The 26,351-nt window shown below is 45.3% G+C and overlaps 6 protein-coding genes, 1 long non-coding RNA gene and 1 pseudogene across 9 annotated transcripts; 6 read left to right on the top strand and 2 right to left on the bottom strand.

Annotated features, from left to right (window-relative positions):
* The first annotated feature begins 5 nt into the window (after window positions 1-5).
* On the top strand, window positions 6-1,441 carry LOC9654705 (galacturonokinase). Its single transcript, XM_002964495.2, has one exon. The coding sequence runs from the start codon at window positions 31-33 to the stop codon at window positions 1,309-1,311; it is 1,281 nt and encodes a 426-aa protein (XP_002964541.1). The 5' UTR covers window positions 6-30; the 3' UTR covers window positions 1,312-1,441.
* Window positions 1,442-6,183: 4,742 nt separating this feature from the next.
* LOC9654704 (sister chromatid cohesion 1 protein 3) lies at window positions 6,184-8,482 on the top strand. Of its 2 annotated transcripts, XM_024669321.1 has the most exons (13): window positions 6,184-6,396; window positions 6,478-6,742; window positions 6,800-6,888; window positions 6,936-6,996; window positions 7,047-7,212; window positions 7,246-7,312; window positions 7,359-7,476; window positions 7,530-7,732; window positions 7,786-7,886; window positions 7,941-7,962; window positions 8,016-8,076; window positions 8,130-8,250; window positions 8,305-8,482. In XM_024669321.1, the coding sequence occupies exons 1-13, from the start codon at window positions 6,285-6,287 to the stop codon at window positions 8,380-8,382; spliced, it is 1,464 nt and encodes a 487-aa protein (XP_024525089.1). In that variant the 5' UTR covers window positions 6,184-6,284; the 3' UTR covers window positions 8,383-8,482. The 2 variants fall into 2 exon arrangements, with proteins under 2 accessions (XP_024525089.1, XP_002964540.2); XM_002964494.2 differs by having other exon boundaries at window positions 7,047-7,312.
* LOC9654703 (carbonic anhydrase 2) lies at window positions 8,308-10,150 on the top strand. 2 transcript variants are annotated; one of them, XR_002991701.1, is made up of 11 exons: window positions 8,308-8,402; window positions 8,595-8,679; window positions 8,728-8,887; window positions 8,943-9,019; window positions 9,087-9,135; window positions 9,197-9,313; window positions 9,371-9,427; window positions 9,504-9,554; window positions 9,620-9,729; window positions 9,783-9,961; window positions 10,017-10,150. XR_002991701.1 is itself a non-coding variant. In XM_002964493.2 (11 exons), the coding sequence occupies exons 2-10, from the start codon at window positions 8,636-8,638 to the stop codon at window positions 9,951-9,953; spliced, it is 864 nt and encodes a 287-aa protein (XP_002964539.2). In that variant the 5' UTR covers window positions 8,308-8,402; window positions 8,595-8,635; the 3' UTR covers window positions 9,954-9,961; window positions 10,022-10,150. The 2 variants fall into 2 exon arrangements, 1 of the variants encoding a protein (XP_002964539.2); XM_002964493.2 differs by having other exon boundaries at window positions 9,472-9,554; window positions 9,624-9,729; window positions 10,022-10,150.
* Window positions 10,151-11,025: 875 nt separating this feature from the next.
* On the bottom strand, window positions 11,026-11,706 carry LOC112344466. Its single transcript, XR_002991700.1, has 3 exons — window positions 11,625-11,706; window positions 11,340-11,579; window positions 11,026-11,267 (listed from the first exon to the last, which is right to left on the bottom strand). It is a non-coding gene; the product is annotated as an uncharacterized LOC112344466 (long non-coding RNA).
* A 468-nt stretch (window positions 11,707-12,174) lies between these two features.
* On the top strand, window positions 12,175-13,907 carry LOC9653929. Its single transcript, XM_024669266.1, has 2 exons — window positions 12,175-12,648; window positions 12,713-13,907. The coding sequence occupies exons 1-2, from the start codon at window positions 12,471-12,473 to the stop codon at window positions 13,099-13,101; spliced, it is 567 nt and encodes a 188-aa protein (XP_024525034.1). The 5' UTR covers window positions 12,175-12,470; the 3' UTR covers window positions 13,102-13,907.
* A 425-nt stretch (window positions 13,908-14,332) lies between these two features.
* LOC9654702 lies at window positions 14,333-16,170 on the bottom strand (annotated as a pseudogene).
* A 3,750-nt stretch (window positions 16,171-19,920) lies between these two features.
* LOC112344376 lies at window positions 19,921-20,586 on the top strand. Its single transcript, XM_024669004.1, has one exon. It carries the CDS (start codon window positions 19,921-19,923, stop codon window positions 20,584-20,586), a length of 666 nt encoding a protein of 221 aa, XP_024524772.1.
* Window positions 20,587-22,284: 1,698 nt separating this feature from the next.
* LOC9653928 lies at window positions 22,285-26,113 on the top strand. Its single transcript, XM_002964492.2, has 2 exons — window positions 22,285-24,718; window positions 24,783-26,113. Exons 1-2 carry the CDS (start codon window positions 22,390-22,392, stop codon window positions 26,099-26,101), a joined length of 3,648 nt encoding a protein of 1,215 aa, XP_002964538.1. The 5' UTR covers window positions 22,285-22,389; the 3' UTR covers window positions 26,102-26,113.
* Window positions 26,114-26,351: the final 238 nt, after the last annotated feature.

Below are 26,351 nucleotides of genomic sequence, written 5' to 3'. Positions count from 1 at the left end.
AGGGAACCAGGTAGGGTTCTTGGCATTTCCATGGACGAGCGCCACTGGCCGACGCAGGATCACGTCGATGAAATCCGCAAGAATGTGGAAGCGATGGGCGCTCAATCAGGAGGCTTCCAGATCGTGGCGTCGCCATACCGGATCTGCCCACTGGGCGCCCACGTCGATCACCAGGGCGGCGCCGTCACGACCATGGCGCTGGATCGTGGCGTGCTCCTGGGATTCGCGGCGGCCGCGGGGCCGGAGATCCGCGTGAGGTCGGCCCAATTCCCTGGCGAGGTGAGCTTCCGGATCCCGCAAGAATCCACCAACATCGAGCATTGCGACGCGGAGTCCCAGTGGGGTGATCTCGCCCGCGGCGCTTGCTACGCGCTCCTCCGCGCGGGACACGCCATCTCCAGGGGGATCGTCGCCTTCCTCGACGGCGGCGAGGGATTCCATGGCTGTGGCGTGAGCTCCTCCGCGGCGGTGGGGATCGCCTTCCTCCTCGCGATGGAGCGCGCCAACGATCTCCTCGTCTCGCCCGAGGCCAACGTAGAACTCGATCGGATCCTCGAGAACGAGTTCCTGGGCGTCAAGAACGGTGTCATGGACCAATCGGCCATTCTCTTCGCGAGACCGGGCTGCCTCACGCTCATCCGGTGCCACGAGCTCGATCGAACGCATCAATCTCTCCAGTTTGGAGGAGGAGGAGGAGGATCGAGCTACAAGATCTTGCTCGCCTTCTCGGGCCTCCGCCACGCGCTGGCTTCCAAGCCCGGGTTTAATCTCCGGGTGTCCGAGTGTAACAAGGCCGCCAAGTTCCTTCTCGAGGCCGCCGGGAGGGAGAAGAAGAGAAAGGTGGCGGTGCTTGGTGACGTAGCTCCGGAGGAGTATACTCGGCTCAAAGCGAAGCTAGCGGCGGTGGAGGGCGGCCATCTCGCGAGGCGGGCGGAGCATTTCTTCTCGGAGAGAGCTCGGGTGGAGGCCAGCGTCAAGGCTTGGGTGGCGGGGGACCTGGCGGAGTTTGGGCGGCTCATGACCGAGTCCGGGCGGAGCTCCATCGAGAACTACGAGTGTGGCTGCGAGGCGCTGATTGATCTGTGGGGAATACTGGCGGAGGCGCCGGGTGTGTATGGAGCGCGGTTTAGCGGCGCGGGGTTTCGAGGCTTCTGCGTTGCGCTGGTGAAGGCGGAGATGGCGGACGAGGCTGCGAGGTTTGTGAGGAGAAAGTATCGGGAGGCACAGCCGGAGCTCTCGAAGAATGTTGGTGGCGATCAAGGCGTGGTGATATGCGATTCTGGCGGCTGCGCGTACCTTATGGATTTGTGAAGCATTTTCTTCTCTTTTTTTTTCTTTTTCTTTCAGAGTGGGATTGTTTTGGTCATTCTGCTGTGCTCGTTTTCCAGCCTGCGGGAGAGAAGCATTGCTTCCGATATAACAGAGTAGAGGATTGATTCTTTACCTGAAAAAGTTCCAGAGGCCTCTCCTGAGAACTTCCAAGAACGCAAACATGAACTGCTCCACCTGTTGATCCGTGCCAGCACGAAAAGATAAAAAAGAATGCAGCCACGCAAAGCGAAGAAATGAGTTGACAACCTGTGCACGTAACAAGCATGAGTTGTTGATATTACTACCACGAGTACTGACCATGGACGCGATGTAGATTGCTTTCTTCGTGAGGATGAGCTCGTCTCGGAGCCAAGGATTGCGTGACCGTCGCTGGAGCAGCCCCCAGTCCATGACGAGATCCCAATAGAGCTGGTACATCGTTGTACACAAAGATATGACTATGAATGATACGAACCAGAGTGTGGAGCCTGTTCTTGCGTACGCAAACTTGGCCATGAGCGAAAGCATTCCGCACAAATACTTGGCAGCGTTGGCAAGCTGTACTTGATCTCCGTCATGCCATTTCCTGAGGCACTAGAAAAGGCAAGATCACTCCAGGCTCTGGAAGAGAGTCGTACCTGGAGAATTCTCCACCACTGCGGAAGCAAAAGCATGGCACACTGATATGTAGAAGTGAAGCAGACTGCAGTGTTGCCAGCCAGAACACGGCCTCCATGGTAGCACACAGAGAAACCAAGATCCTTGAGAGCTGAAGCCTGCGATGGAATGGATTTAGCTAGAAAAACAAAAGTGTGAAAGAATACTGATACCTGGCTAGTAAGCTGGTCAGCAAAGAAAAAATCTGCAAACCTGACCTGCAAAAAGATATCAAAAACGTTCAGCAAGCTACCTCAGGCTGGGATGGAGACGAACTTCAGAAAGAGGCGAAAAGATGGTCCGGGCGATCAGCCGCAGAAGACCATATCGTGCAGGCTTGTAGAAATAATTGTAAGGAATAACAAGTAGAGCCACCACAACCTGAATCCATCTTCAGCAGATTTGTTAGAAGTGGCATGACTGCTTTCTTAGAATCACTGCTTCACTTACCACAATAACAAAAAGCGGGATGTCATTGGTCGTGACAGCTTGAATGGCCAAAATATCAGCACCAAGGTAAAGAACCATGCCGAGTAGCAAAATCGCGGCAAGAGCAAGACTTATGAGGAAAATGTCTTGGTGTTTTAGATCCGCTCCCGGCGCCATCTCAAGCATGGAGGCATAGTGAATCCGCGCCCGCTGCCAGAAGTAGACGTTACAGGCATACATGCACAAGTGGAGCACAAATAACGCGAGAGTGCTGTAAAGGATTTAAACGCAGCTCCTTCAAACGTGAACTTTGATCATACCCGAATATTGAAAACGTTGTCAGCATGGCCGCTCCCCTCTTCCTACGAGAAAGAATATGTAGCAGCACGAAGGCTGCAAGCAATCCCAGACAGCTCCCCGTCACAAGCCCTGCAAGGCCGCAACACACCTTGCGAATTACATGGCCGGTATGCAAGTCACGTACCAAAGTAGAAACTTGTACGCGAGGATGACGAAGAATAGTACCATCCCTTGATGAAAGTGTGCTTGACAATGCTGTTCACTTGGTCCATCGTGTCAAGCAACTGCTTCCACGAACAAATCACAAGATTTTTCCAAGCAGCAAAAGACATGCCTTATGCGAGGTCCGAAAGTACGACGTTTCCACAGCTCTCATGTACGCAGAGCTCACGTTTTGTCCTGTGATCTGCAGCGCACGGCAAAGGACCCCGTAAGATTGCTTCCCAGGAACGGAAAAGCGTGATCACGGTACCTTGTCGAATTTTTTCATGATTTTCCAGAATGCCATCCTATTTAGCGTGCTGCAGCCAACACACCAAAGATCAGCATTCGCGAATTCCTGATCAATCCGGAACCTGTAGTTACGTAGAAGAGAAAGTTGTCTGCAAAGATCGGCCACCGCATTGCAAAGAGAGCTCGACTTCCGCGCATCTGTAAGTAATGGAAATTAGCAAAACTATCAAAAGAGATGCTACAAACCTCCAGTAACTGAGTGATGATCATTCTCGAGCTGGAGTAGTAGCATACGCGCTCTCGATTCGAGTTCTCCTTCCCTGGCGATATAGAAACCATTGACAATGCCGAGCTGCAAATCGAGCGCCCGGAAAAATGCTCGCTCATTCTCGCTAGCGGCGGAATCCAGCTCCGTCTCAAACGCCGCATGGCCGCCTCGCGAATGCACAACAATCTGGAACAACATCCCACCAAAATATAATTCGCAACCACGATCGATCGCCAAGAAAGAAAGATTACTTCGATCTTCCTGCGGCGCCTGCCAAGGAGGTAACCTGGCATCCAAGATCGCCGTGCCGGACCGGAGCGCTTGATCTTGCGGAGCTCCTTCTTGAGATCCTTGTAATCGCAGTAGGAATCCCGCCATTCCGGCACCAGCTGCAACTGGAGCTGCTTCTGGAATTTCATGATCCGGCCGCGATGCCGCTGCTGCTACGCAATAGCGGGCGAGGTTGAGGTCCTCCTCCTCGACGGCATTGCGATTGCGCCGCGGGAACTCTGCAAAGCATCGCGCTGCTAGGGACATTATAAGAACGGGCGTCCAGCGAACGAGATTCCTATGATGGACAGTGACGCTACCACGGCACGCACAAACAACGCTTCGCCTCTTCCGCAAGCACACAAGGCGTGCCCTGCGCATAACGCTTCAAGTTTTAGAACTGGTAATTCCTTTTTCCTTGAAAGGTTTAATATTTTATAAAAGGTGAAATAGTCAATTGAATATAGATAAGAATAATAATTTTATAGGAATTACATGTATAGTCATAAAAATTATGTGAATTTATTGTATATATATAAAGTTCACTATCTAAAATTTTATAAATAAAAAATCTATTTGTTCATTACTTTTATGTTTGTGAGCTGCTTAACTTGTTATAATGTGCAATTAATTAATTTATGTTTATTTTGGGACTTATATACAAATAGTTTTGCAACTATAAATGTTGTATAAAATATAAATATTAAACATACTTAATTCTATTTACTTAGTTAATTTAAAGTTTTAACACAATATACAATCATTTTAATTATCAATTAAGTTCAAATAATAATTCTGAAAAATAATTGTCAAAGTTTTCTTGATAGTTTTATTATGAAAATAGTTAAAACTTAAAAGTAAACATTTAAACTAAATTATTTTTATAAACTTTAAGATATTTATAATATAAATAATTAGTTGACAAATCAACGATAACTTCGAGTGTCTAAAACTTCTGTCAACACTTTTGGAGGAGGTGTTCTTGAATTTTATTTTCAAGAGATGTTATAGCAGACTATATTTCTCACAATCCTTTTGAAACTTAGAAGATTATGCAAATTATATGTTTTACTTTATCATAAAGTATAACTTAGTAATTATTTTTTTTATATTTATAAATATTTATACTTTTTTATTATTTTTAAAATATTTTTATTATGGTTTTTATTATTTTATCTCAAGGATTAAAAATATAAATTTAAAAAAAATCAATAATAAGGCAAATTTTGTTATTTAGCCAAAAATAACCCCAAAGACAATTTAACTATATTAAATGTCAAATTTCATTTCTTTAGCTCTTTTTATATTTGAAATTATACTTTCATAAAAAAATATATTAGCACAGTTCATAGTAATTCACTAGCATATACTCTTTAACTTATTTTTAAATTTTTTCTATATATCATTAAATATTTTAACTAATTTATTAATATAATGATTTTCTTAAGAGATTTCACCATACTCTGGTAGAAATAAAATATTTTCCAAAAACTTACTTCATTTTAAACTGTAAAATTTTAATAAGATATATTTTAAAACTTTATATATTTGTTTGAATTACTAATGTAAAATTTAATATCTTCTGAGGTACTAAATGTTAATATACATTTTATAATGCCATGTTGTCAAAAAAACATTTGCAACTATTTATAAATAACATAATGATAAATAAAAATGTTTATGTTTCACTAATAATAATCAACAATTTTTTTAAACAAATATTGCCAAAGACTGTCTATATAAGCTCAAACCAAAATACTTATCTGTGTATGAATTTGTGACTTATAATTTTATTACTAAGACTATGGGTTTTACAATAAATTATATATACTTTAATAAAACACTTAATAAGAATATCTCAAACAAAAAGAAGAAGGACCTATATTCCATATAATATGCAAGTTTTTCCCATTTTGGAACTGTGTACTTAATTATCTTATATGATTAATTTAGAAATATTGAGATAATAAACATCTAGATAGTAATTAAAATAAAATTCACAAATGAATTATATTACACACACCTACTTTTCCAATCAATGTATGAAACGTAAAAGTTATGTTAATTAGTGAATATTATACTTGTTTCATCTCCGCTTGTCACCTTTGCGATTGCATCATTGATTTCGATTTTAAGCCACTACAAGGGTGTGGAGCGTAGCATCCATTCAGTGAGACTTGTTACACGGCCACCACTTTCTTGCATCCAATACCTGTTTGGCAATGCAAAGTTTTTTAGAGCAGTGAATACTCAGCTTTCATCAGGCTCATACTTTCCCTCCCAGGAGGCCGAGAAAGGCTGGAGAGCTTAACACGAAGTTAGACAAGAGCTGAACTCGTGCTCTGGTGAGGGAGATCGGGTGTCTAACTGGTAATACCTACAATGAGACACAGTTAACAGTTTTTTGTTACAGGCAGGGACAGACAAATAGCGAGGTAAAAAACGGTCAGCTCAATCCGCACCGTTTAAGTTGTTTGTGATCGTTGAACAGATATTTATTTTTCTCGACGCTCTCTCGATCCTCGCTACCTAGGTTTTGTGTTCTGCGCGAGTGCTTGACGAAGAATGCGAGCTACTGCTACTGCTGAACGGGTAAATGCAATCTCTGCCAAGGAAGGGGCCGCTGGGAACGGCGTGGCGCGCGGCTCATGTGGAGCGCCGGCTTGCCAGGAGCGAGATAAGCGCGGCAGACATCGCTACAACTGTTGGTAAGTCTTATCTTCCGTCATGTTTGCGCTCAAAGTCGTGGTTTTTGCGCACTCGAGCTCAAAGGCGTGGGGTTTTGGCAGATGAAATCCTTCGCTTCCCCGACGTGCCGCTGTCTTTGAGAGTGTCCGCTTATCTGTTGCTGGGCGTGGCACGCATTTACTCTAGGAAGGTTGTCTACCTCCTGGCAGTCTCCAACGAGACCTGGGAGAAGATCAAAAGGCTGAGCATCAAAGCTAGCGACGCTTCTCTACTGGAAACTGAGCGCCTTTGTGTGGGCTATGCTGGAAACTTGGCTGACTTGCTCGATCCTTTTCGGGAAGAAGAGGTTGTAAACGCAGTACACAGGTACGGGAATATGATTGGCAATGTTGCACTGTTAACTTTCTGTTAGCGTTTGTGCAGCAATGTCGATTTGCACGTTGCACTGGCAGAGCACATTACTTTGCAGCCAAACGTAGATCATTTTGGATCTTACAACACGGAGCTAGATGGTGAGAACTGGCTTTTGTCTAGTCGTTTCTAACTTTTTACTTTACAGAAAGATTTCCTGATGGTGATTTGCCATTCGGCTTCGAAGTTGAGGAAGTCATCTCGCAATGGTATGGTGTGATTCCTTTCTTCAACGAGAGTAACGTACCCTGTACTGCAGCCAAGAGAAAGAAAACTTGGACGAATGGTCCGGCATTGTGGACGATGGAGTATTTCAGCCGCAAACACCAACAAATGACGTCTTGGCAGACCATAGGGAGCGAGCACCTTACAGCCTTCTACGTCCAACGGCAATGCGGTCCTTGGCTTCGATCGTTGATGAGATAGCTGATCAGCAAATGCCAGATGCTCCTTTTCAGACTGTGATAGAGAGGGAGAAGGCCATTCGCGCGCAAGACTGTGGCTATTTTTCCGAAAAAGAATCAGGTGAGCTACTGTAAGTTTAAAGGCTCGTGACTGTCTTTTATCACAGAGTTGGCCTTCGCTCCAAGGACACCTCAGAAACCATGCACTGAGATACGCAGCAACGTCAGGACCAGAAACAAGCGGAAGCGGCTTGCGTTTGATATGTCGACCATGCTATCGAACGAGTAAGCCGAGTATCATAATTTCGTTTACAACTCTGACTCCCGGGTTTTGGTAGCCTGCTACAGAACCAGCTCCGTAGCACAAAAGACCTGCTAAGGCCTCGTAAAAGAGCCGATTGCTGTTATCGACGAATGCTTCTTATGCAAAACATGACTGCTAGGGACCAGAGGTTGCTTCAGCTGCTAACTGGTAGCCGGCTGCCAGCGAGCAACTATCAACTGAGGACTTACGGTGTTTTGGAACGCGAAACAGAGAGAGGTATTAAGCTTACCTTCCAAGTTCATAAGAACTAATTTTTAACAAACTTTTAGAGATCGCCGCCACGAAAAAGCTTGCTGGAGATAATCTGAACGGGGAAGACAATTTGAACGCTTCTATAAACCCAGCTGTCGACTCTGTAGCTGATTTACCCGTAAGCTGCGTGATTTTGTTTCATTTTTTTATGAACTCGGTTTTTTTTCTGCAGGACTTTGATTGCCATTTTGAAGGTGATGATACTTTTTGCACTTTCCACTTCACCATTTCGCTGATCTCCTTACAGAACTTGTAGACGGCCGTGACTCCCAGGCTCCAGACAGTGATGTATGCTCCGGACGGACGAGGTCAGTGCTTATCAAGTGGTAAATATATTCTCAATGATGTTTCATGTGACCAGGGCGGTAGCACTTATGTTGGAGAGGCTCAGCAAACAGGCCCCGAACGCGAGTTTGTCGCTGGAACAAATTCTGACCGGAAAAACTAGAAGAGTTGCAGCTTGCATGTTTTATGACATTCTGGTAACGTTGTGTATTTTTTTATTCGCGACTTGTTTCCGACAGCGTGTGGAACAGGTCCTCGGGTCCAAACAGTCTCTCTTAGTGAAGCAAGAGGTTCCATTCGGTGACATAATAGTTAGTGCATCCATGTGATTTTTTTTATCACTTCCCTGGTAAGTGATTTTCTCCTGGATGTGTGAATGACTGTAGTATGCTTAACGAAAAATTTAACAAGCTTGATTTCTCGCCTTTCTGATGCTCGAGCATTATGATCTTCAAGGTATTGCTTGCCTCGTCGTATCTGCATTTATACCATTTTTTATTTTTTTTTGTTCGTTGTTTGGTTTTTAGACATTTTGTTTCAGGAATAGAGAGCTCCGGGTGCTACTTTATATTTATACTGTGAATGGTGCTTCTTCCTCAACGAGCTCGGGTCTCACGGCGAGTAAAGTACGTATTCATTGGTTTTCTTTGTAACTGTTTTTCTTTGGCACGTAGGACACCACTTGGCGCCTGCGTGTGTAGAGCACACCCTAAATACGAAGAAAAGATGATCCGAGCGCCGTTTCCAGGAGGATTGGGCAGCACCTTTTGTTCCGTTGTTTGTTTTGGCAAATGCGCGGCGGGGAGACACACGAGCCTCTGCCAAGCATACCAAGTAAGTTTACTCTTGTCCTTCTGGGCTTTTTTATGATTTTTTGGTGATCGCGCAGAATACATTCACCCCAACGGAGAGAGTGAAGCAGAGAATCCAGCACGGCTTTGAAAAATTCAAGCAGGAGACTTTCTTGTACGCCAGACAAATCTGAATCCCTGGACGGTTTCAATGCCAACTTCCGAATTTGTGCTGTGGACAGGAGGCAACCAAAGCTGTTTCGCGAAGTAGCGGTGAAGCAGACTCCAAAGGTAAGCGCTGTCTGGTCTTAAGAACGCTCGAAACGGCTCATCTCTTATATTTCTTGTGCAGTTCATGGTCATTGCCTGCTCCGACTCGAGAGTATGTCCCACGACAGTTCTTGGATTCCGGCCAGGCGAAGCATTTGTCGTCCGCAACATTGCTAACATGGTTCCTCCACCAGAGCAGGTACTCTGTAATTTTCTTGGTTTGGATTCCAAAGCATGGTTGTGAAAATCCGGGCAGGCTATGATCTATCCCGGCACTAGTGCAGCTATTGAATACGCCGTCATGGTTCTCAAGGTAACCATTTTCCGGCAAATACAAGCTTTGCAAACCGTCCATAGGTGGAGAGTATAATGGTGATCGGGCACAGCAGGTGTGGTGGCATCCTTGCTCTCATGACACAGAAGGAAAATGTGAAACGGAGGTACTTTTACGCTCTCGCTTTGCTTGTTTCTCTCCTTTTCTGGCACATCTGACGTGATTTTTTAGTCAGTGTTTTTGTTGAAGACTGGATCCAGATTGGGCTTGCGGCTCGTACCGCGGCTCTCAAGGCAGCAGCTGACCAGGACCTGGAACAGCAGTGCACAATGTGCGAAAAGGTTTGCTCTGCGAGCGCTGCTCTTTCCCCGTTCGTCTGACGATTTCGTGCCAGGAGTCTATCAACTTATCGCTGTCAAACCTCTTGGCTTTTCCCTTCGTGCACGACGCAGTCATGAATGGCAACCTCACGCTCCATGGTGGCTACTACAACTTTGTGGAAGGCTCGTTTGAGTACTGGCTGTATGGGGCGGATGGGAAGACAGGTGCTCATTCCCGATTCTAATCAGCAAGGTATGTCACTAGTTTCATCGGTTTCTTTCTTAAGATGCTGTTGCGTTTGTGTAAGCTAAGGCGGCCGATCAAGCACTTGTAAGGGAGGAACGAGTTTACAGCACAAGGTTTTGTGATCGCATTGGCAAATTCATCTTATCCTGCTCAATATAAATAAAAGCATTGACTATCATGCTAGGCTTAAAGTAATTGCCGTTAAACTTGAAGGGTTGCCCTAAAAAGATGGTAGTGGAGCCGGATGTTGTGATCCACGCTTCGCGCTGGTGTTGCCTCAGAGATCTGGCGTCTAGGGCTCAGAGGGTATACCAGGTTGAGCCTTTTATACCAGGAAAATCTCCCAAGGAAGCGACGGTCGACTGGAGCGGTCTTTTTCCAGGTAGCGAGTTGAAAAGCACTAATCCGCCTCGAGGCGGTGATCTCCAGCCTCTGTTTGACTTCGATGAGCAAGGTATGCCGATAGCCACAGTAAACAAAGAAGCGAAACGGTGCTCTGGCTGCTGGGAGCGAGCGTTAAACCTTTGCTCCCAGGCCATGGCCAAGCTTGGCACCACGGCACACCAGTTTTCTCTCCAGGAGCGCCAACAGCCAGCCTTGTCCTTGATCCATAAGGCACTGGAGCTCTTCAGGCATAAGCAGCAGGACAAGAATTTATTCCAAGTTTATGTTCTAGGTAATAGTTTGAGGAAAGTGGGCTTGATTACTCGACCCAGCGAGGAGGTGGTGTTGGAGCTCTTGAATCGACACCCAGTGGTAACGAGCTTGAGATGCGAGCAACTTGAAAAAGATGATGCCTTTGTGGATGACGGCGGTGGCAAGGCGTGGTATTGTAGCACGTACAACATGTACTGGATTGGGCAGTGTGTGGTGCTCCTGGGATTTACTCCCACTAGATGGATTGTGTTCCACCCTAAGCACGGGATTTTCACGGTGCAAAGAGAGCAGTATACTGGCGTCGCAGAGTTCGTCTTAGTGCCCCTTTTCTCGTAATTTATTAGCAATCTTCTGTAATTTCTTTTTATTTCAAGAAAGGGAATAGGTGTCCTGCAAAAGTAGCTCACGTCCTGATGTAAACTTGGTCCTGTCTTACAAGAGCTTGATCGCGTTTGTCTATATGAAACTTTCACAACAAAAAACAAGCTCTTTCGCATGAAATCGTCAGACGAATGGGAAAAGCAGTTCCCAGCTGACTAAGGAACCCGCTACAACGCATCCATGCTTGTCCTGCATGAGGTTGTTTAGTCGGCTTGGATTTGCAGTCCTATCAAATCCCTGCGAGCTCGTTAAAAGCTTTTGCTTCTTCTGGATTCTTCCTTTGCCATAAGATATCACTGTTGAGATGCCATTCTTACGAACGAGAGAAAAGAATGACGTGACTCACTCGAGAAATGCTTGTCACCGGTGGTGGTCGTCCCAAGTGACAAATGTTCCCCAAAGCGTCTTACTGCTTGAAGGATGTTCCCTCCTTAGAAGAAGGTAACGAAGAAGAAGAATCCTCATCAATCAACCAAGTCGAGGAAGTAAATGTTACCAATACTCGTAAAAGGCGCAGGAACGAGCAAAGACCAGGTTGCCTCGGCAGCGAAAGATGTGTTCTATGGTCGTGACAAAACAAATCCCGCTAGAAAACATGCAAGTGAAAACTTTCATGCAAAGCCATGTTTACCTCTTGGAAACTTCTGATGGCGATTGAGTCAAGAGCTTCGCGAGGATGCTGGCCGCAACAAAGAGATAGCTAGCCATCCAAGTCCCAGGACCTAGGCGGAAAACGCAAGGATCATCCATCACCACAGTCTATACGCTATGATCCACAAGACAAGCCGTGGTTAAGAGTGCTTGGTTCACATGATCAGTGAGACCAGATGGAGCATTGTGTACGAGAGGATGAATGGAAAGACGATAATACGAAGCCGTGACGCCTTTGAAAGCTCCGGCCGCGCACAACTCTGTCACACAGAGGAAATAAAAATCAAACAATCACACGATCAAACGAACAAAAGGAAATGCGGCATCCAGAATCTAACCGGCTTGACGTGGGTTTGGAGCGCTGGAGGAGGCGTAGGGAAGCGAGGGCTTCACAATCTCCATTTCCTGTCGCTCCCTGGAGCTGGAATCCTCCTCGGGGAGAGTGCCGCTTCTCCTGACGGTCGGCGCACAGTTTTCTGTCAATCACGCATTGATTTTTTTCTGACATAGAACAATGTGCGATAAGCACGTTCTTCTCGTGGGATCTTCGCGAAGAAACGTCTCGTGTGGGATTGGGATGATCTAAGTTTGTGAGTGTATACCGAAAGTTTTTATTGATTGTCAACAATGCAGTTCTAGACATGCCATGGTTTCTCCATACAGTGTTAGGAATTTTCATTCCTAAGCAAGACAGAAACGATACGATGAAGTCCCAAGTGGTCTACTGCGAAAGCAGTACAAGAGCTCAAAACATTTGGAGAGACTGCAGAGGGCAACATCTCCTGCTCAAGCTGCTCTGTGAGATGGGGGTTTGATTCCTGATGGCATGAGGAGCTGGGACATAAGGTGGTCAGAACCACCAAATCTGCCAGAACACCTCATTGTGCCTGCATTATTGCTTGATGAGTTCATTGGATGGATTGAAAGCGAGCAAACATATGATTGTTGGGGTCGGAGATTGCAAGCAGACGACACTATGAAGGGCTTCGTTCTTCTCCCATCAGGTAATTATGCTCTTGACTGCTGAGATTAAACATTGATGTCTGTGTGTTCGTTGGTTGAAAGCAGGAGTATTTGCAGTTATTCAAGCCAAGGTGAAGGAGATGTGTGACAGATGGGGCCATGGAAGTAAAATTGGTGCTGGTTGGGTTTCCTTTCAAGAGGATCTCATTCAAGTTCTGGTGACTATTGGTGGGGATTATAAGCATTGGACAGATCGGCAATGGGTGGATATTATGTTGATGGTGCCCAAGGAGGAAAAGAGGGGACTCAAAGGGGAGCAGTTCATGAAGGAGATACGGGATTGTGTAGTCAAGGAAACTAACAGGGCCTGTCCTTTCATCAAGCTTGAAGAGCATGTTCTGAATCCAGTGAAGGTAAGACAATTTGGGAAAGCAGGTCATGCGATGAAAACAGCAAGGGCTGTTGGGTACTGCAAGAGGTTAAACAGATGGTAGCTAGGGATGGCTTTGATTATCACTTTACCTGGGTTTTGGTGACTCCACAAGTGTCTTGGAACTCTTGATGCCAAGTGAAGTCAACGAGATTATTCAGCCACGTAAGCGTGCTGTTGAAGAGGTTGTCACAGAATACAACCAGCACATAGTGCCAGTGTATCAAAGCCAGCTTGTGCAGGTTGAGATCCCAAAGTTTGAAAGTGATGACATGGGCAACCTTGCCAGCTTTTGCTACCAATTACAGAAGCATCAAATGCAGGGGATTCAGATATATATGGAGGACTTTAAGGTCTCCATAACAGATATCAAAGAATCTTTACAAAAGCTCTGAACGACACAGAAAACGCATTGATCAAGAGCTGCTCATCACTGTTGGAATCCATTAAGCTGGAGTGTCCGAAACTCCCTCACCTTACAATGGAGTCAAATCTGTTGTTAAATATTCACCACTGATTGGGAAACGAGCAAATATTAGCTACTTATGTGAGCATCCAAGCGGCTGTCACCTAGTTGATTTGAAGAAGTACCCAGGAGTACCAATCACTATCCCAAATCAATGGTTCAAAAAGTATAGCAACATCTTCGTCCCAGGCATCACAATGTGTTTCACCCTTGCAAAGCTCGGTAAAGTGGCATTGCCTGTGGGAGGGGAGCTGGTCGGCACCTTGATTGAGCTTGGTGCAAATGGCTTGAAGGCTACAATTGACTCCTGCTTTAAAGGCGATCTCAATAACAGGTTGCAACCAGCATCAAAAGATGACATTGTGGAGTTGTTTGAGTATGTGAAAAAGAATTCACCTCAACGATATGGCAAGGACCGATGAAGAAGTGCTTTGATCTCGTCAAAAGTCCAAGTGGCTGGGTCTGTGAAGATCACTATTATTGTAGAAGAAGGGCACAGGCTTAGTAAAACTACTAAAATTCAGAAGCAGTGAAGTGAAGGAATTTTTATTCAAAGAAAAAAAACAAAAGAAAGCAGCTAAGTTCTTGGCAGAATGTTTGGGACGATATGCTTATCCACAAGGTGTAGTTCATATATTGTATGTCCAGAGCTCATATAATTAGGGAACTTAGAGATCAAACCTTAAGACCTCTCTCCACACCATCGGACACTTCAAAGTTTCCACAAAGAAACGGTGCAACGCAGGAGTCCTACGATTCAGCTGTTCCTTAGTTACTCCCTGTGCACGCATGAGCGTAGCATGCAAGTAAAAAATTCTCATTGAAAATTCTAGACTAGGGAAAGAGATTTCTCAGTGAGCTGCTGAATGGCCATTCTTCTCCTCCAGCCTCCTGGCCTGTGCTCCAGGATCAGAAGAGGACCCTTATGCGTACGGAGGGGTGATCCAGGCCGGGAACATGTTCGTGTCGGGTCATGTTTCCTCGGGTCGTCCACTTCCAGCTCAACGTTGGGAAGGAGGAAGCTGTGGGGATCGCCACGTTTAACAGCCAGAATCCGGGGACTTCGAGGTTGCAAAGGCGGTCTTTGCTTCCAGGCCGGACGTGAGCGACGATGTAATTACCAAGGCGTTCCAAGTCTCAGATCCCGAGCTTGTGAGTGGAAGCTGGGCCCTGTTGGAAACAACGAATAAAATATGAAGAATCTTTCAAGGAAGATCACCTTTGCTCGAGTACAGACGTAGAAACCACGGCCAAGATTGGGACCAGCCTTCTTAACTGTTCTCACGACACAAGTCTCACCATGTCCCTTGCACGATAGAAGATTTCGCGACATCAAGCTCTTCAGTCGTTCCCAGCCTGCTGCCAATTTTTCCAAGCTTTGCTGAGAGCTTTCCGTCGGTGTTTCATCTGACATATCCATCAGAATGGCACTCTCCCCGCAAGGTGCAACCTCTGAGCAGTTGTTATTGTCGCACGATTCAGCTGATTGCTGGATTTCATCCGTAAGGCTGGAGCTCTGCCCATGCACTGCAACCTCTGTGCAGCTCATTTTGTCAGAAGATTCATGCTTTGATAGCAAAACCCTGTCAATCGGCTTTGTGACAGCCTCTGTAGTTTCCTGCTGCCCGTTTCCTGTGTAAAACCAGGCTTGGAAACATTTCGGCTTGTATCAGGCTCGGTGTTAGCTGTTGTTCTCTCGTTGAGCTTTCTGAAAATGGAAACTGCACCAGTCAGCACGAGCGGTTGTCAGAAACGTCCTTCGCTTTAAGAAGTTACTTACTGATACTTTCCTGAGGAGCGCAAAGCTCAGGCATAAATCGAGCAGCCAGTTGTGGAGCTTCATGTGGTGGAATGGAAGATAATGCTTAAGCGCAGAATAGCAGGAGCGTGATCTGAACCATCCAGTTTTAAGCTTCTCCCACCACTCCATCTGCCATGGAGAAACATCAACACTGGCCACAACTAGTCTGTCTTTTTGGCGTACCTCGGAAGGGTGTCCAGCTTTGCACGCTTAAACTCGAGAAGAATGTCACACATATCTGTTCCACACTCTGCAAATCCGTCACAGCTACTATTTTCATGCGATCCATCAGGACACTGACAATGGCCAGCGCAGGGACCAGCAATAAGAACATGATCAATACGACTGCCATAGTTAAACTCCTCCGCACCCGATGCCTGAGACCAGCAAGTGTAAGCCTCTGCTCTGGACAAGATACATATAAGCAGGTATGATTTGGCCAGACCAAAACCGTGAAGAGTTACATTTCAGGATGAAACACGCGAAACGAGTCTGAAAACGCACCACCCTCGCTCACCAGCAATGATCTAAACCATTGACGGCTCCTGTTAAAATGAACATGTTAAAAACTACTAGAGCGGCTTGAATCAGTGAGTGACTTACGGATCGGTATCAAATTTTGGACCAGGGTCACATGAATCAATAGGATATGGAGAAATGTTCAAGTGCCCCACGATAATAATCCTCCTGCCTCGTTTTAAAATCCTACACTGCGAAGGAAGAAAAAGTTTTACAACAAACAGCAACGCATCTGTCAATACCTGTAACACTTTCTAAAACTTCAGCTTAAAGTCCTGTCGTTCAGTGCTTCCACAGCCAACACTAGGACCATAGATATTGAAGAGTATTAGGTAGAAAGAATCCATCAACAAACAGAAAAGAACAATCAGTGCAAATGAAAGCGAGGAAGCTCCATACCAAACGTCCCCTCAAATCTCTTGGATCTCGGTTGCCCTTTGCTCCTCGAGAATCACCAGGAGCTTGGATTTGAGCAGCGCGATTGCTTTTATCTTGTTTTGGAGTTGGCTTCTTTCCTCTAGATACACGAAGAAACTTTTAGAGAGCACTGCGCGGTTACTTCATTTCATGTACCTGAGCAGCGAAGAGCAATCCCGGTTGGAATGTGCGTGACACGAACAGCAGTCTCGACCTTGTTTACGTTCCCGCCTTTGCCTCCAGATCTACACGTTGTAATCTCAATAGTCGCCATCGGGTTACTCCACCTCGATCTCGTTCTCTTCCAGCAGAGGCATCACTTCCACTCCTGCAAAGCTCGTCTGTGAAGAGAAGCAAACGTTGAGACAAGAGTTTCGAGAAACTAACGTTTGCTTCACCTGTTGTAAAGCTTTGGCGTTGAAAGGCACGCACACAGTACCAGCCTGTGCGTGCCTTTCTCTCCCCTGTCGATCTCGAGTGTGGCCGATTTGATCCCAGCTTCCTAACTCTCCACCACAGTCGACTTAAACCCCGACCTGGTAGCCCATCGCTGGTACATCCTTAGAAGCATCTCACCCTGTGCTGGAATGTATGTAAAACAATCTCAAAGCTTCTAAAAAGATATCAGCACACGATGTTACCTGCACATCGGTTCCGCCAGCGCCTGCGGTAATAGTGATCCGAGCTCCTTCTTTGTCATTAAGTTCCATAAAAGAGCTTGATCAGTCGTCGTGCAGATACTTGACGCATTGAAAGAGCACTGGTCATTTCTTTGTAAGGCATGAGACCACCACTTCCTTGACATCCACGATCGATGGATGGTGAAACGAGAGAAGAACGTTGATTTCCGAGAAGTCATGGGGAATCCATCTCTCTCGTGGACCATCTTCACTCTCTTGAGCGCCACAATCTCTCCACTCTTCTTGTCCCGAGCACGATAGAGGACTCCATAAGTCCCCTCGTCGATCTTGTTAAGCCTCTCAAACTCGTCCACGCTCCGGCAGCCTCGCAGCATATCAATACTACGTAGCTGTGGGGGTGGCGATCGATCGTCATAGTCCAAGTCCGACCCCAAGCGCTCGTCTGGAGCACTACCATCGTCATCGCTGAGTTTCACAAGCTCTTTCTCGTAAAGTTCCTGCTCATACCGCTGCTCCTCATCTCGGCTCCCGGAATTGTCTTGTCACCACCACCGCTGGAAAGCACATCGGTGTCAATCGGCTGTGTTTCATCCTCTCCAGCAGCAGCCGCCTCGGAGTATAGACAAGGGCGGCGCTGCATCAGATTTCCTGCCGTCGTCAAGGTCCCAAACAATGGGAGAGTACTTCCCCATCGTCGCCCTCTAAGTCCCTGGAATCCGTGGCAATGTAGGCCCTGAGTCCATTAGCTCGCTCGGGCGGGAGCATGAGAGCTAGCGCATTTGGAGCTCACCGGCGAGCGCCATTCGCTCTATTACCCTTTGTTGGTCTATTCACTATTGCATTTTATGTTTCTTGATTCTTTATGAAAGGAGGAAAGAAAGTTCTCGTCTATCGACGACGAGGATTTGAAGGTACTTCCATCGCTAAACCCTAGAAACCTCGAGCAATATAAAAAAAAGCCCTTTAATGGATATGGTTTAAAGAATTTCAGAAAGATCATTTCGTTTCTTAGTACCACTCGATGATTTCGACGACGAGGATTTGAAGGCACTTAAAACGTTTTCTTCTATCGGGTTCGTGTTAAAATGGAAGAGCGAACCTCTTCCCTGTGCCGCGATCGCTCACCCTATCGAGAGAGCGTCATCGCTAAACCCCCTCCAAATCTCATAAAGAGCCCTTTAATGGATATGGTCTAAAGAATTTCCAGAAAGATCTTTTCGTTTCTCCTACGGCATAGTACCAATTTCACGTGAAACGAATATACTCGCTTTTCTTTGCTTCTTTGTTTTCCGTATCCCCGTTCTTCTTCGTCACGGATGTTCTAAACCAAAAAAAAAAAAGCAAGAAAACCACGAGAGAATCAAGTCAATAAGATTGACGTGTTAGATCCAAATCCAAGCAAGCTTCCAAGAAATGTACTTCCCAAGTCGCTGCCATGAAAGCCAGTCCCCCATACCGCAAAAAAACCCTAAACAAATCCCTCCACCAAAAAGCTGTCTAGGCCGCTGTGGATAAACCATCCAAGCAAACAAGAAATGTACCTCCCAAGTCGCTGCCATGAAAGCCAATCCCCTGTACTGCAAAAAAACTCTAGGGTAACAGGCCCAATTCTCGCCCGGGTCCTTAATTCCGGCCACCTTTGGCCCAAACCTTGTCGATGTGATAAATAGAAAATTATGTGGCAATTATTTGGCGGGTTTTATGGCATCCTAGGTTATGACGGATTTGAGTGTCATCCAAGCATTCATCACTTTTTTCAATCACAAATCTAATTATTTTGAAGAAAAGGAATGCATTTCATTGCTCTATTTCATCTATATTCCTGAGTTTATAATAGAGCTTAATAAAACTGTAGGAATAAGGGATTTGTTGAGTTCAACTATTCATCAAGCTGCATTTCATCTCAGGAGTGGGCAAAAAAAGTGAAAAAGTTGGAAAGAACACATCAAATCTTAAGGTATGCCACTCTTTTGAAGAAGAAAAGCATTCATTTCTTAATAATTTCTTAGATCCTATCACAAGATTTACTATTCAATCAACTACAAAGCTCAGCCAACACAATATGCATACATGAAGCACATCGCACACCATTTTCTTGCCTGGTCAAAATGCTATAACAAGAAACCAACATATTATACGGCAAAAGAACACAACTTTCAAGAGCTCGTGCGCAAACACTCACAGCTCCCAGAGGCTATCCCATTCTGGGCTGTCCTTGCAACAAGAGGTAACTATCTGTTTCCATTTTAGATTTTTAACTAGACTTGCTTCCAGCCTGTGGTGCAAAGAAGTTTGGCAGCTCCTATCCCTGAAAGTGTACCTGAAAGCCAATGTCTTGGCACTGCAAAGGTAAAGATTGTCAGGTTAAAAGAAAAAGAAATGTCTGACTTCTCTACTATTTATCCATGTCTTGTAAGTCAGCCTCCAGCCATAGCACATAGCCATAAGCATGCAACTAGAACATGGAATGAAGAATCAAAAAAGAAGGCTATGCATGAGGTGGAAGAGTGTGGCATGTCTGAAAGAAAAGCTGCTCAAGAATTCAACATACATCGGACGACTTTGCGAGATCAGTTAAGGGGACATAGCACAGGATGACCAGGTCCTCCCACCATTCTTACATCATCGGAAGAAGAGTCTCTTCCATCTCTGGTGAAAGTTTGAGCTGAAATAGGTTATCCACTCACTTTCAATCAACTGAAAGATGCAGCAAAGCTGTTAGTTGCTGGCAGAGTAACTACCTAGATAGAAGGAGGACCAAGTCAAAAATGGTGCAAAGGTTTTATGAAAAGACATCCAGAGATCAGTAGCAAAGTTGCTGAGGCCTTGGAGTTGCAATGAGCAAAGTCCTTGAATCAAGTAGTGGCATAATTCTACAAAAACTTCGAAGCAACTTACACTGGAAACAACTATAAGGCAGATCACATTTGGAATGCTGATGAAACTGGCGTTCAGGCTAATCGTTTTGGAAGTGTCAAAGTGTTACCTGCTCGAGGTGCAAGATCCTATTACTGAATCATCCCAAACAACACAAAGCACATGACTGTTCTAGTGGCCATAAATGCAGTAGGTGGACAAATACCTGGCTTTTATATCTTCAAAGGTGAGCAGAAGATGCAAAATTGGATCGCAGATTGTGAAGTTGGAACTGCCTTCACCATTAGCAAGAAAGCCTATATGACAGACAATTTGTGGCCACAGTGGCTTGAACACTTTGTGAAATTAGTACCTGGTGGATGCTTGCCTACAAACTGCCATGCTCTCATTGTTGATGGCCACAGATCCCATATTACAAAGGTTGCACTTGACACAGCAAAAATGTTAAGTGTGAATGTGATTCTTCTTCTAACACATACTTCTCACCACATGCAGCCGTTAAACATTGCATGTTTTGGGCCATACAAGTGTTACTTCAGGCAGTGTGTGGATGAACACACTCTTGGACATCTAGGACACAAAGTCAATCGTCGAGATCTTACACAGTTATCCAGTAGAGCTATGTCTATGGCTTTGACACCTGCAAACATCCAATCTGGTTTTAGAGCAAGTGGTTTATGGCTGTTAAACAAGAATGCTATGGACACTCACTTTGGTCCAAGTACACTCCGTGAAGTATCTCTTGACAGCTTTGAAACAGACTTCAAAAACACTTTGGAGCTCAGCCACCTCAATGATGAACTAGAACTTCAGCAAGATCTAGTGTAGCCTGAATAGCATGAGGATCCAGTGCAGGCTGAGGTCCATCTACAACATCCAGTGTAGCCTGAGCAGTAAGCAAGTAATGATCGTGACCAGCTTGAGCATCCTAAACTTCTTAGACAACTTGAGCAGCTAGGTAAAAAGCACTTCTCAATTCTCATTCACTTACAACTTTGTTTCCCAAGAGCTTCGCTAGAGCATCGAGTTGAGCAGCATGAGCAACACATGAATGTGCTTGGATAGCAATCAAAAAACAATAAGGTGGCATACCTGCATGCAAAATTATTTCTAGGGGTGCAAAGTTGTCCTTGACTTGGACCAATGTTGCAAGCTAGTGCTAGAACTGTTTTAACAAGTCCAGAATTCACTAGTGTTGTTGGAGCAATTGCCACTACAAAAGAAGCACATGAGAAGCAAAAAAAATTGGAAGTAATTGAAAGGGCTACAAGGAAAAAGGAAAGAGAAGAAGCAACAATAAAAAAGAAAAAAGCAGCAGCCATCAAAAAAAAAGAGAGGGAAGAAGCAGCAACTAGAAAAACTGAAGCGATGGAGAAGAAAAAATTGGAAGCCTTGAAAAAAAAAGGGAGAAAGAAAAGGAAGCAATGAGAAAAAAAAAAGAAAGAGAAAGAATGAAGTCCTAGAATCTTTAATGCTAAGCAAACACCAAAAACAAAAATAACAAATTTGCTTGTTTTCACTTTAATATCTCTAGGCTTGCTTGTAGTTACCTGGAAAATGTTATTATCCCACACTGCTTTCGCTCCTCTTTGCGGCAACAAATCTAGAATGGTAGGGCCATCAATGGACAAAAAATTGGGCCATAAACGGATGGATATTGGGCCATAAATGGACAGACTTAGGATAAATTTAGACTTTTTAGTAATGAGCGGTTTTTAAGATTTTGTGAGTAGCTTTTTCTAAAAATTAGTTTATAAGCAGTAAATCATATAAACTTTTATATTATACCTTTACGTACAAAAATTATATTTAAATAAATGAATTCTTACATTATTTTATTAACCCTGGGCCCATTACCCTAAACAAATCCCTGCACCAAAAAGCTGTCTAGCCTGCTGTGGATGAGCTCGAAACCATCCAAACAAAGCGACTGCGCCTGGATCCGGTGCCGCTGCACGGTGCTGGGGTTCCATACTCATCCGATTGCATGATCAGGTTTGTCTCTCCGGATCTTGCTTTAATCCTCTTTTCTTTTCTTTTTTTCTTTCTTCCGGCAAGATGGGCGATGCAACGCCGTGGATGTGATATCCCTGTTCTTATTCTTTTTCTTCTTTCTTGGAAGATCTTGTTAGTTTTCTAGTTAAATGACATACTCTGTTTCCCCTAAATCATTTTCTCCAGGAGGCGCATTTTTGCCGACTAAAATCCATTCAAGATCGAGAATTTGAGCGCATGTAAGTAAATCGTTGTTATTGTAAAATTCTAGACTCGGGAGACGCTCTGAGTGAGAGAACGACCTGCTACTTGGCAATCTTCTCTTCGAAAGCTACCTGGCCTGTGCTCAAGCATCGGACGACATACAAAACTTGTACAGCTTGTCTAACGCATGTGCTTTGCTAATTGCTTACAAAAACAAAGCAAATGCAAAAGAAAGAGAAAAAAACTTGGCATGATTGATGTCACTTTGTACGACGTGCACCGTAGGTTAGAGTTGGCATCTGATTTCATGTTTAAAACCAAGCAGCATGCCAAGCCACTGACTCATCTTTGCTAGCCACTTCCAAGTTGTCATTTAGATGTTGATTCATCAACGACATTTGTTGTAATTGCTGAGGTATTCCATTGGACGTTATGGGGGAGCCAAAGCAGGCCCGGATAGACGATTACAAGGATTTGGGAAGCATTTCCTCTGAGATGGGGAGCCATGGGGTGTCGAGTGTGAGGGAGCTGAAGGAACAGAGATACAGAGCAGCAACCATCCATTCAGTTTTCAAAGGCTTGCTCGAGCTGCTGCTGCAGGAGGACAACACTCTGGAGCACGTAAGACTCTGGTGCGAGGGCTACCACAAAGTGGGGGGGTTTCTAGAAGCAGCTGTGTCCAAGCTCAGCAGCCTTGGCATTTTTGGAGACAAATTTTACGAGGTGGTGATTCGCAGCTTGGATGAAGCTATTGCTGCTTCCAAGCACAAGGGGATGCCAATCAAGCTCAAGACGATTCTTCTAGATTCTTGTGACGTAGATTTAGATGCTTTAGCAGGATCAACACTTCCAAAGTATTTAGAACGTCTGGAGCTTAAACGATGCGATTGCTCGCCCCACCTGGAGAAGCTGCTGCAAGATCCAGCCTGCAAGATCTGGGAGCTCTCCCTGGATAACGATAAATACTTGACGCCCACCCTCTTCCAGGCAGGAACAAGTCTACGGAAGCTTACGCTGGTCGACATCCCAAATGATCAGGCGCTACTCAGCCAAATCTGCGGATCAATAGAAGGCCTTGGAATTTCACATGTGCCCAGCCGTGCGGAGATCTTCCTGCTGGAAGATTGCATAAACAACAATGCCAAGTCCAAGCTCTGGTTCCTAGAGTTCACATCATTAGATTTCTCTTTCGTGCAGCTCGCGGGCCAGCTGCTGAAGAGCCCATATTGCAAGCTTGAAAGTTTCTCCTTGTTACCTGGGGGTTTTGGTATTGACACTAAGCAGGATGACATTTTTCCTTTCAAGGAGTATCAAGATGCGATTCTCAGCAATTTGGAGGCCAACTACAGCAGCCGGATCCAGAGACTGCGCATTCACGGGGAGTGGGCTTCCAAACTATTGGAGGACAGATGGTTGAGGGTGAAGTACCGGAATGCTCTATTTCAGAAGAGCCCCGTTCTTGCAAAAAGCGCTCCAGTCACACCATCAACTGCCAAGCTGTTCATGTGCGGCCACACTGCCTCGGGCAAGACCACCATCTCCACCAATCTTGTCCGCACCTGTGCCGCCCTCCAGCAGTGCGTGACGCCGCCGCGTCAGGATCATGCATCAACAGTGGGAATTGAGAGGAGGACTCTCAGATTTGGTGAGAGGAAGAAACTCCTGATTTACGATCTGGGAGGCCAGGAGGTCTACCACGCTTTTCATCACTATTTCCTCAGGGGCAGCGACAAAGATCTCTTCATGGTGGTGTGCAAGGTTGGAGGTCCTGGAGGTGAGATGAAAACAGACTTGGAAACAGAGCTCCAATACTGGTTTCGCTTCATAGCGGCCCACCAAACTGCAACACCAGCTAGGAAACCCACCATTTTCTTAGTACTCAACATCTTTGTTCGTGATCACGGTTTCTTGGTAGAAGCTCGAGCAGCTGCGACGTCACTGGTACCCAAGTATAAGGACAGGCTAGACTTTGTTCAGGGCCAACGTGGTGATCACTATTTCGAGGTGAATGGGTTGAATGCTCGTCAGGTACAGAAGGAACTGAAGCCAAAGCTGGCGATAGCAGTGGGCGAAATGATAAATGAAATTCCTGTGATTCCCTGGACTTGTGATGAGGTTATCAGAGGGCGGGGTTCATCCACACCATGGTATCATATCCACAAACAGGCACAAACAATTGTCCAGCAGAGGGTGGTCGACCTACATGAGATGTCCAAGGCTTGGTTGCAGGGGGAGAAAGAAGTTCAGGCATTTGCTGCACAATACACATTCATCTGCCTACATGATATGGGAGAAGCTGTCTACTTTGGGGCAGATGACACATATCAAAACACGGATCCAAACGACAAGGAAGCTGCATTGATTGTCAACAATGCAGTTCTAGACATGCCATGGTTTCTCCATACTGTGTTAGGAATTTTCATTCCTAAGCAAGAGAGAAACGATAAGATGAAGTGGGGGGAACCCAAGTGGTCTACTGTGAAAGCAGTACAAGAGCTCAAAACACTTGGAGAGACTGCAGAGGGCAACATCTATTTCCTGCTCAAGCTGCTCTGTGAGATGGGGGTTTTGATTCCTGATGGCATGAGGAGCTGGGACATAAGGTGGTCAGAGCCACGAAATCGGCCAGAACACCTGATTGTGCCTGCATTATTGCCTGATGAGTTCACTGGATGGATTGAAACCGAGCAAACATATGATTGTTGGGGTCGGAGATTGCAAGCAGACGACACTATGAAGGGCTTCGTTCTTCTCCCATCAGGTAATTATGCTCTTGACTGCTGAGATTAAACATTGATGTCTGTGTGTTCGTTGGTTGAAAGCAGGAGTATTTGCAGTTATTCAAGCCAAGGTGAAGGAGATGTGTGACAGATGGGGCCATGGAAGTAAAATTGGTGCTGGTTGGGTTTCCTTCCAAGAGGATCTCATTCAAGTTCTGGTGACTATTGGTGGGGATTATAAGCATTGGACAGATCGGCAATGGGTGGATATTATGTTGATGGTGCCCAAGGAGGAAAAGAGGGGACTCAAAGGGGAGCAGTTCATGAAGGAGATACGGGATTGTGTAGTCAAGGAAACTAACAGGGCCTGTCCTTTCATCAAGCTTGAAGAGCATGTTCTGAATCCAGTGAAGGTAAGACAATTTGGGAAAGCATCAGGACAACAGGGCTCATGCGATGAAAACAGCAAGGGCTGTTGGGTACTGCAAGAGGTTAAACAGATGGTAGCTAGGGATGGCTTTGATTATCACTTTACCTGGGGTTTTGGTGACTCCACAAGTGTCTTGGAACTCTTGATGCCAAGTGAAGTCAACGAGATTATTCAGCCACGTAAGTGTGCTGTCGAAGAGGTTGTCACAGAATACAACCAGCACATAGTGCCACTGTATCAAAGCCAGCAGCAACAGCTTGTGCAAGTCGAGATCCCAAAGTTTGAAAGTGATGACATGAGCAAGCTTGCCAACTTTTGCTACCAATTACACAAGCATCAAATGCAAGGGATTCAGATATATATGGAGGACTTCAAAGTCTCCATAACAAATATCAAAGGATCTTTACAGAAGCTGCAAAAGGGCCTAAAGGACACAGAAAACGCATTGATCAAGAGTTGCTCATCACTGTTGGAATCCACTAAGCTGGAGTGTCCGAAACTCCCTCACCTTACAATGGAGTCAAATCTGTTGCTAAAATATTCACCACTGATTGGGAAACGCGCAAATATTAGGTACTTATGTGAGCATCCAAGCGGCTGTCACCCAGTTGATTTGAAGAAGTACCCAGGAGTACCAATCACTATCCCAAATCAATGGTTCAAAAAGTATAGCAACATCTTCGTCCCAGGCATCACAATGTGTTTCACCCTCGCAAAGCTCGGTAAAGTGGCATTGCCTGAGGGAGGGGAGCTGGTCGGCACCTTGATTGAGCTTGGTGCAAATGGCTTGAAGGCTACAATCGACTCCTGCTTTGAAGGCGATCTCGATAACAGGTTGCAACCAGCATCAAAAGATGACATTGTGGAGTTGTTTGAGTATGTGAAAAAGAATTCACCTCAACGATATGGCGAGGACCGAATCTTGATGATGAAGAAGTGTTTTGGACTCCTCAAAAGTCCAAGTGGCTGGGTCTGTGAAGATCACCATTATTGAAGAAGGGTTGGTTCTGATGATTTGAAACACCAAAAGAGCTCTGGACGAGGGACACAGAAGGATGTCCAGCTTTGCACGCTTAAACTCAAGAAAAATGTCACCCATTTCTGTTCCACACCCTTCAAATCCGTCACAGGTACTATTGTCATGCGATCCATCAAGACACTGACAATGGCCAGCGCAGGGACCGGCAATAAGAACATGATCAATACGACTGCCATAGTTAAACTCTTCCGTACCCGATGCCTGA

The sequence above is a fragment of the Selaginella moellendorffii genome, unplaced genomic scaffold (genome assembly GCF_000143415.4).
Source record: "Selaginella moellendorffii unplaced genomic scaffold, v1.0 SELMOscaffold_4, whole genome shotgun sequence".
NCBI classification, from domain to species: domain Eukaryota; kingdom Viridiplantae; phylum Streptophyta; class Lycopodiopsida; order Selaginellales; family Selaginellaceae; genus Selaginella; species Selaginella moellendorffii.
The sequence above is the reverse complement of the archived record's forward strand: the minus strand, read 5'-3'. Positions and strand labels throughout refer to the sequence as shown.